This window comes from Chiloscyllium plagiosum, chromosome 24 (genome assembly GCF_004010195.1).
Source record: "Chiloscyllium plagiosum isolate BGI_BamShark_2017 chromosome 24, ASM401019v2, whole genome shotgun sequence".
Taxonomy (NCBI): domain Eukaryota; kingdom Metazoa; phylum Chordata; class Chondrichthyes; order Orectolobiformes; family Hemiscylliidae; genus Chiloscyllium; species Chiloscyllium plagiosum.
Window position 1 is genome coordinate 7132890 of NC_057733.1, and position 9705 is coordinate 7142594.

Sequence of the window (9705 nt, forward strand, 5' to 3'; positions counted from 1 at the left end):
AGGAATCTGGGACTGTCCAGGTGAATTTGAGTTCGGGGTGGAAGGTGTTGGTGAAGTGGATGAACTGTTCAACCTCCTCGTGGGAGCACGAGGCGGCGCCGATACAGTCATCGATGTAGCAGAGGAGAAGGTGAAGGGTGGTGCCAGTGTAGCTGCGGAAACTGGACTGTTCCACATATCCTACGAAGAGGCAGGCATAGCTGGGGCCCATGCGGGTGCCCATGGCTACTCCTTTGGTTTGGAGGAAGTGGGAGGATTGGAAAGAGAAGTTGTTCAGAGTGAGGACCAGTTCAGTCAGTCGAAGGAGGGTGTCAGTGGAAGGGTACTGGTTGGTACAGCGGGAAAGGAAGAAGCGGAGGGCTTTGAGTCCTTCGTGATGGGGGGGTGGAGGTGTACAGGGACTGGATGTCCATGGTGAAGATAAGGAATTGGGGACCGGGGAAGCGAAAATCATGGAAGAGGTGGAGGGCGTGGGCGGTGTCCCCAACATAGGTGGGGAGTTCTTGGACTAAAGGGGATAGGACCGTGTTGAGGTATGCAGAGATGAGTTCGGTGGGGCAGGATCAGGCTGAGGCAATGGGTCGGCCTGGGCAGTCAGGTTTGTGGATTTTGGGCAGGAGGTAGAAACGGGCGGTGCGGGGTTGTGGGACTATGAGGTTTCTAAGTCAGATTGGTGAGAGACTTTTTAGATGATGGTGTTCCTAAGTATCTACTGTCCTTATCCTTCTGTGATGCAAGTCATGGTTTTGAAAGACGCTGTTGAAGGTGTATGGTTGGTTACCCCAATAGATGCCACTGTGTTTCGGATGCTAGGAATACTAGAGAATTGATACTGTCTTTTGATCATCAGCCAGAGGTGGTTTCTAAAAAGTGCATATTTTGGTGTTGGGTGATGACACAAAGTGGCTTGACAGTGACAGTGCTGAAACTACTGGATGAAGATATGGAGGATGCTGGACGTGCTATACCTCACCATTCTGATATTATTTGTGGCGAGCTCTTGTCCTGAAGAACACTTGCATCTTAGCAAGGGCCATAGTGTTCAGCAACTGAATGGATGGAGTAGGATGACAGTTGGTGGGGAGTTTTTAATAGTAGGGATTGATCAGATTCTATGCAGGAAGTTTTCCCCTTTCTGTGACAGGTTTGTTGTGACGATAGTTTGATTGGATCCTTTGCTTGTTTGTCAGATGGAGTTTGCATACAGAGTTCAGAAAACTCTATCAGTTAAACCTACATATCTTTTTAATCCATATTCTACAAGACTGCCTTTTTTTCTCATAAAGCACTGTTATGCACTTTTTGGAACCCTGTGAGAGACTGTCAATCTGGGTGATTTTAGATGTGAGTGACAAATTTAGGCATTAATGCATGCAGCCTACCTTCCTGTAAAGTCAGGATGTGCTGGTGTTGAACCTGCAATTTACCTTGTTGACTGCAGTGTCATACCAGCTGGACATTTCAGACAAAATTTATCTTGTCTCTGAGCATAAAGAAGTCAAATGTACAGATGTAATGCATTAGACGCATTCCTAGATATTTTCATTTGTACAATTAGTGAGATGCTATTTACCAGATCCTCTTGTACTGTTGCTGTAAAGCTTTAACTATTCTTTGAATATTTATTAAGCTCACACTGAGGCGTTTCAGTTTGTCGTATGGAGCTCCCACGAGTTTGACCAAGAATGCAGTTGCTTTGAGACATTCCTTTTGTTCTCCGTTTTTGTCAACTCAAACTCTCGGTTCTACTACTGCCATTTCTTGAGGAACCCCTGACATCTCGCTATTGAAGTATATTTCATTTGGTGAAGTAACTAGTTGCTGACTTAGAACTTTTGAGCAAATATTTTTACACCACATACATCTGGCAGGTTTTGCAAATAGCTGTTGTGTTTTACTGAATATTTTCTATTGAAAGGCCAGCTGATTTGCACCTACTCGGAATGATTTACCAAATCTTATAGATTCATCTGTGAGAAGGGTGAGCATTCTTCTGCTTCTCTGGAATGTTTGATTTCCTTTGCTTTTTGCCTCAAGTACTAGAACCCTGTATTGAGCCCTCATATTAAAATCCAGGCTGTATTTTGAGAATACTGCATGTCTAGAGGTAAAGTCTATGTTTTAACTTAAACCCAAGTGTATATGCCAACTGGTGAGATTTTCAAAGCAGGGAGGCAATGGTCTACTGGTATTGTTGTTGGACTCATAATGCAGGAACTAGGCAATGTTCTTGGGACGTGTTCAAATCCACTCATGCCACAGTTGAATTGAATGAAACTCTGGAACTAAAAGTCTAATGGTGTCCATGAAGCTGCTATTCATTGTTGTTAAATCCCATCTGGCTCACACATGTCCTTTAGGAAGGAAACAGTCATCTTTACCTGGACTGGCCCACATGTGATTCTAGACTCACATCAATATGAATGATTCTTACCTGTCCTCTGAAATAGTCCAGCAAGCCAATCAGTTGGATAGGTGCCAATCAAATGGCTCCTTTGTCCTGCATGGTGTCAAGCTTCTTGAGTGTTTTTGGAGCCGAACTCCACCGGGTAAATGGGAAGTAATCCATTATATTGCTGACTTGTGCCTGTGACTTTGGGAAGTCAGGAGATGGGTTGCTGGCAGCAAGATTCTTAGCTTGTGATCTGCGGTTATAGCCACAGTTTGTAATTGCCAAATAAAAACCGAAAGAACTGTGGATGCTGTAAATCAGAAGCAAAAACAGAAATTGCTGAAAAAGCTCAGCAGGTCTAGCAGCATCATTGTAGAGAAATCAAAAGTTAACTTTTCAAGTGGTGTGACCCTTCCTCAGAACACCATATTTGCCAGTTCAGTTTAGTTTCTATTCATTGGTAACTCATGTTCCTAATCTTACCATCTCTAAAGTATTTAACAGTACTGCTCATGTGACAAAGTTGGGTTTGTGCAAAGTAAAACATAAGATGTCAACATGCTTTATTTCGGTCTGGCTTCCTCACTAATAATTGGCTTAATTGGTATTTTGTGAACTGTGCACTGATGTGTTATGGCTGAGTTCAATTTGCTGAACAAGTGCAATCTGGCGACAGAGAGAAAATTGCCATCAACAGAACCGTATTGATGTTAGCAGTCTGTGTGCCATGATATTGTAACGGGGAATTCTAAGCACTCTTTCCACGGTACAGACCTTCATTTAACAGAGGTAAACTAGAAACCCAAATTGAAAAAGAAAAGAAGTCAACGTAATTGGACCTGTGCCGGAGGCTAATCCAAATCTCAAGGAAAATAAAAGGCAGCTCAAAGTTTTGATTGCAACTTTTTTCAGAAGCTATGGACTGCGTACTGACCTTGCTACTTTCAATTGACTATTTCCCATGTTCTTTTAATGAATAATTCCCTGTGTCATTGATAGTTCTTGGTGTGTTGCTGCATGAAATTCATCACAATAGCTCTGTATCTTGCTGTCATTTTTAGAATCAATGGCATAGATCTTTGACTTTAGAGTAGATTACCTTACTGATTTTGGTTTGTTTCTTCCAATGTTTTTGTTCTAAGTTGTAATTTTAACTGCTTTATTCAATTTTACATTCCTTAATGGAAATAAATCTGAGCAGTTATGTAGCACTGGGTCTCCACCAAGATGCCATGATGCTGATAGAAGTTCTTCTTTCACAACCCCCACAAAATAAGTTCACAATTTCTGTTATTTGGGAGAATAAACTTTATGAAGCCAAGAAATAGTGAGAGAGGATGCAACAGCTTTGAAATAAATAATTATTGTACTAACAACGCTGATATCTATTCCCTGTCTTGGTTGGCTATAACAATGAAGGTGAGCCTTCTTTTTGAATCCATGCAGTGTATCTAGTGAGGGGTGACCTTATAGAGGTTTATAAAATCATAGAATCCCTACAGTGTAGAAATGGGCCATCAGCCTACCAAGTTTATCGGACATAAATCTAAGCGACCCTCTGAAGAGCATCCCACTCAGACCCACCACCCTATCTATAACTTCATTTCTCATGGCTAACTTACCAAGCCTGCATATCCCTGGACACAATGTGCAATTTAGCATGGCCAGTTCACCTAACCTGCACATCTTTGGACTGTGGGATGAAACTGAAGCACTGGAGGAAACCCACGCAGACCGGGGGAGAATGTGTGCAAATTTCACGCAGATAGTTTCCCGAGTCTGGAATCGTACCTGGGACCTTGTCGCTGTCAGGCAGCAGTGCTAGCCACTGAGCCTCTGTGGAGCCACTATGAGGGACATGGATAGAGTGAATAACCAAGATCTTTTTCCGAGGCTGGGGGAGTCCAAGGCCAAAGGGCATGGGTTTCAGGTGACGGGGAAAGATTTAGAAGGACCTGAGGAACTTTTTCATGCAGAGGGTGGTGTATGTATGGGGCAAGCTACCAGAGGAATTGGTGGAGGCTGGTACAATTCTAACATTGAAAATGTATCTGGATGGATATATGAATAGGAGGGGTTTAGAGGGATATGGATCAAACACTGGCAAATGGGACTAGATCAGTTTAGGATATCTGGTCACTGTGGACAAGTTGGACTGAAGGGCCTGTTTCTGTGCTGCATAACTATAACTCTAGTGTAGGTTCCCCCACGGTTTTTTTAGATAAGAAGTTGGAAGAATTTGACTTAGTAACAGTGAAATAATGATTTATTGTTGTGGTTCTGTTCGCCGAGCTGGGAATTTTTGTTGCAGACGTTTCGTCCCCTGTCTAGGTGACATCCTCAGTGCTTGGGAGTCTCCTGTGAAGCGCTTCTGTGATCTTTCCTCCAGCATTTGTAGTGATTTGAATCTGTCGCTTCCGGTTGTCAGTTCCAGCTGTCCGTTGCAGTGGTCGGTATATTGGGTCCAGGTCGATGTGCTTATTGATTGAATCTGTGGATGAGTGCCATGCCTCTAGGAATTCCCTGGCTGTTCTCTATTTGGCTTGTCCTATAATAGTAGTGTCATACGACCAGCTATCCTTAGTAGCCACACACACAGATGACAAGCAACATGAATTCGAATGGGACAACACTACTATTATAGGACAAGCCAAACAGAGAACAGCAGGGAGTTCATAGAGGCATGGCACTCATCCACAGATTCAATCAATAAACACATCGACCTGGACCCAATATACCGACCACACACTCATCCATAGATTCAATCAATAAGCACATCGACCTGGACCCAATATACCGGCCACTGCAATGGACAGCTGGAACTGACAACCGGATTCAAACCACTACAAATGGCGGAGGAAAGATCACAGAAGCGCTTCACAGGAGGCTCCCAAGCACTGAGGATGTCACCTAGACAGGGGACGAAACGTCTGCAACACAAATTCCCAGCTCGGTGAACAGAACCACAACAACGAGCACCCGAGCTACAAATCTTTTCACAAACTTTGAATAATGATTTATGCCTAAGTCGGGGAAGTATTGTGACTTGGAGGGAAACATGGTGGTGTTTCCATGCATCTGCTTGTGCTTGTTTTTCCATGTAGTGGAGTTCGCAGGTTTGGGAGGGTTGGCTATCAAAGTCCTGCAAACAGATTTAAGTTGTAGGGCTCTAGCAGTAATATATTAGCTCTCACTTGATCTATATAGTAAAGAAAATCAGCCACTGGTGAATAAGTAATGTGATGCTTCTCCAACAGAATCCAACTTAATTAGTGCCTATTATGATGTGTTTTCAGAGCCACACCGATCCATGGGTTTCTGGCTGACTATGCATTCATTATTCGTGGCCTGTTGGACCTGTATGAAGCTTCCTTTGATGAACAGTGGTTGGACTGGGCTGTGAAGCTGCAGCAAGAACAGGATTCCTTGTTCTGGGATGCTAAAGGATTTGCTTACTTTTCTGATGATGCCCATGATCCATCAGTGTTAATTCGCCTCAAAGAAGGTGAGTATTTCATATCTGAAGGATTTTATTTCATTTTTATCATCTCTGATAGTATAGTGTTCACTTCCATTGTTGTCCACCTTCAAGATAGTTGTTGGAGCATTTTGGGATTTGAAAGTCTTTGATAAGTTACGTCGCAATTCACCTAGTGCATATCTGTTGATGAGTGCTTCACCATGTTTCCTAAATTTATGTGGAAGGAAGCGACTTACATTTACAAAACATTTTCCTTGAACACAGGATATCTCAACGTGGCTCCTAGCCAATGAAGTACTTTAGAAATGTTGTCACGGTTGATTGTGAAATTGTGACAGCGCAGCAGCAAGTTCCAACAAACAGTGATGAGATAACAACTTGTCAATATTTTTAATGATGTTTGTTGAGGGATAACTATTTGCTTGACATTTGTGTAGGTGGGAACTACCCTGTTTTCTTAAGAATTTTTCTGTAGTTTCTTTTTATCCCAAATGTGAGGACAGGCTCAGCCTTGATTAATGTCTTGTCCATTAGAATGGCACCTCTGATAGTGCAGCTGTCCTTTAGTTTGAATATCTACCTGGATGAGGTATCTATGTGGCTTTTGAGTTGTACTCCTTGATTTCTAGACTTAGCAGTAATGGTTTTAAAACTGAGCCATGCCTGACATGTGCTAGTATAAATTTGACAGACTTGCAATCTTAGTCAAGTCACTTGGGATACGGTGATCGCTATTAGCAGTTTTCTGCAAATTCAGCACAGAGTTAGAGACCAAAGCACAGAGGAATATATTACATGATTGAGTTCACCCTCGTGAGAGTGCTCACACAAGTGTAAAAATATTCTTGTTGCTCTGGCCTAAGCTGGAAGCAATCTGAATTCTAATCATCTTTTCCGAAGTTCGTTTGTCAGATTTGCGTTTTAAAGCATTTTTTTGGTTTTGCTTGTTTTCCGAGTTGGTTCTGAAATGTGAGTGATGCTCAGACTTTCTAAAAGACGGAAAGGAGAGCCTCAGATTTCTCAAGAAGTTCTGGAATTCTGAACAAGTGACTCTGGACCTGAAACGTTAAAGCTTTGTCTCCAAAGATTCTGACAGAGCTGCTAAGCTTTTCAGCAATTTGTGTTTTTGCTTCCAATTTCTTTCTCATTTAATGAATCTTATGTTGCTCAGTTCCGTGACCTTCAGCAAACATAGGCTTCTCGGGCTGATCTAGTTGAAGTTCATGAAATGTTTAAAAAAGTAGATTTAGTTGGTGTAGATAATTCATTTCAGTGAAGCAAGTTACAGAGGACCACAATGACCATCTCAAACTGTACAAGCCAGAAATCATTTAGATGTTAGCTGTTTGCTTTTTTTTTAGAAAATTGTGATATTTTAGAAAGGGCTGCTGACTTATGGATGAAATAAAATGTAAACTTTGAAACTGAAATGGAAACTTTGTCTGCAGATGGTGTTTGTCCTACTGAGTATATCTAATATTTTCTCTTTCTAATCTCCAGCATTTGCAGGCATTTTGCCAAGTGGCTTGTAAGGGACTTTAATTCACTGCATTTCTTCATTCTATTTGTAGAAGTGTGGAAAGTTCTTCTGGTGTCCTGCTCACATGTGTCCCTCAAACAGCAACCAAAACAGATGATCTGCCATTTATCTGATTGCTGTTGAGGACCTTGCTCCTGAAAAATTAGTTGTCCTAGTTATCTTGTGCAATACATGACTACACTTGAGCACATTAGTTACTCAATATAATGATTGTGATGTGCTTTAGGGTGTCCTAAGGATGTGACTGACAAAACTTGAATGTGAATTAGTTCTTCCTTTTGTTGTTATAACATGTCCTTGGATGTTAATGAACCTGTTGTCTTCAATCTCTTGAGAATGAGGTTCGAGATGTAAACGTGCAGCTAGAGTAGCAGAAATCCAACTGAATGGTTGTGCCAAAGGAACAGCTTGGGTTAATTTCCTTATCTCAAATAAACGAGGGCAAGAATGGACACTGGCTCTGTAAGATTAATGGCCTTAAGTTGTTTTGACGTATCAGCAGTAAAGGGAAATGAGCTGGGTACATGATAGAATTGTTCTCTTACATCCATCATGACTATCTGTTGGTGCCAAAGCTATATGCTGTTGTGCCTCATGAACCGTTCAGGTCCATTTTGTGTATTAGTTTGCATACCTTGCCCATTGCCAGAGGTAATCATTGTTTTGAAGTTACACTCATTTGTAGCCTGTGTCTTACTTGCTGCAAATTCACATACCCCTGGCCTTGTTAGTTTCTCATGTGTATATCAACTTCAGAAATGGGATGTTGACTTCATGAAAGTAAAAATCAAGACAACTGTAAAATCGGCTTCAGAGTATCATTTGTTTTACATGATCACACGAGGTTAGCGTCTACATCCTTGTGTTAAATTTTAGATTTCTCCTCTTAACCTCTGGATTGTGGAGAAAAATATCAGCAAGGTATCCCAACACATACCCATATATAATTGAATTGTTTGACTACTTTTTAAGATTAAGTTTATGGGCTCGACTATTACATGCATACTACTTTTGAGGGGCTGAAATTCATGACTGTCAAAATTCATACAGTATCATTAGCAGAAGCCCAATTGATCTCAGAATGAAAAGTACAAAAAACAAGAAATTGTAATAATTATGAAAACCCAGAGTGGAGCATGACGGCAGCCGGATTGGAAGACCTGGAACAGAGTGGGACGGACGGTACACTGACTCATCAATGTTGATCTGTTATCTGTGAAGAACTAGAGTCGACTTTTAATCGAGATATATGGAAAATTCCAGATTTTTTTGGCCAAAAATAGGGGGTCGACTTTTACACGAGATTGAGTATTACTTGAGTATATGTCGTAATATAAACAAAGTCTGTAAAATTATATGGTAGATATCGGAATACTGATTTTCTGGGGATGCTATTTGAACCTTTCTTAGTTCCCCTGGCCTATTTTCAATAATCGCGCAGTCTGCCTACCCCTTTCATTGGCTTTTGCTCTCACACTTGCTTTCTCTCCCACTCTGTATCACTCACTCTCTCTTCCTCTCTGCGCTGCTCACTCCCTAAATGTCTGTGTCACTCGTTTGCTCTGTCTGTCTGTCTGTCTGTCTGTCTGTCTGTCTGTCTGTCTGTCTCTCTCTTGCCCTTCCCCACTTCTTCTCTGTGTCGCTAGTTCTCGCTCTCCCTCTCTAACTCACTCCCTCTCCCTCACTCTGTGTCGCTCTTTCCCTCCCTCTCTGTGTCGCTTGCACTGTCACTCCATCTCTCTCTGTTTCTCACTCTCCCTCCCTCGCTGTGGCGCTTGCTCGCTGTCTCCCTCTTTGTGGCACTCGCGCTCTCCCTCCCTCTCTGTGACGCTCGCTCACTCTGTCCCTCCCTTTCTGTGACGCTCGCTCACTCTGTCCCTCCCTTTTTGTGACGCTCACTCACTCTGTTCCTCCCTCTCTGTGACGCTCGCTCACTCTGTCCTTCCCTCTCTGTCATGCTCGCTCACTCTGTCCTTCCCTCTCTGTGACGCTCGCTCACTCTGTCTCTCCCTCTCTGTGACGCTCGCTCACTCAGTCCATCCCTTTCTGTGACGCTCGCTCACTCAGTCCATCCCTCTCTGTGACGCTCGCTCACTCAGTCCATCCTTCTCTGTGACGCTCGCTCACTCTGTCTCTCCCTCTGTGTGGTGCTCGCTCACTCTGTCCCTCCCTTTCTGTGACGCTCGCTCACTCTGTCCCTCCCTTTTTGTGACGCTCACTCACTCTGTTCCTCCCTCTCTGTGACGCTCGCTCACTCTGTCCCTCCCTCTCTGTGACGCTCGCTCACTCTGT

General features: G+C 42.8%; 1 protein-coding gene across 6 annotated transcripts in view; it reads left to right on the plus strand.

Annotated features, from left to right (window-relative positions):
- The window catches only part of spata20 (spermatogenesis associated 20), a 551333-nt gene that overhangs the window by 310993 nt on the left and 230635 nt on the right, over positions 1-9705 (plus strand). For all 6 annotated transcript variants that reach the window (XM_043714382.1, XM_043714383.1, XM_043714384.1 and 3 more), the window contains one exon: positions 5689-5897. In XM_043714382.1, coding sequence (XP_043570317.1) covers positions 5689-5897 — 209 coding nt within the window. The remainder of the gene's footprint in view (positions 1-5688; positions 5898-9705) is intronic.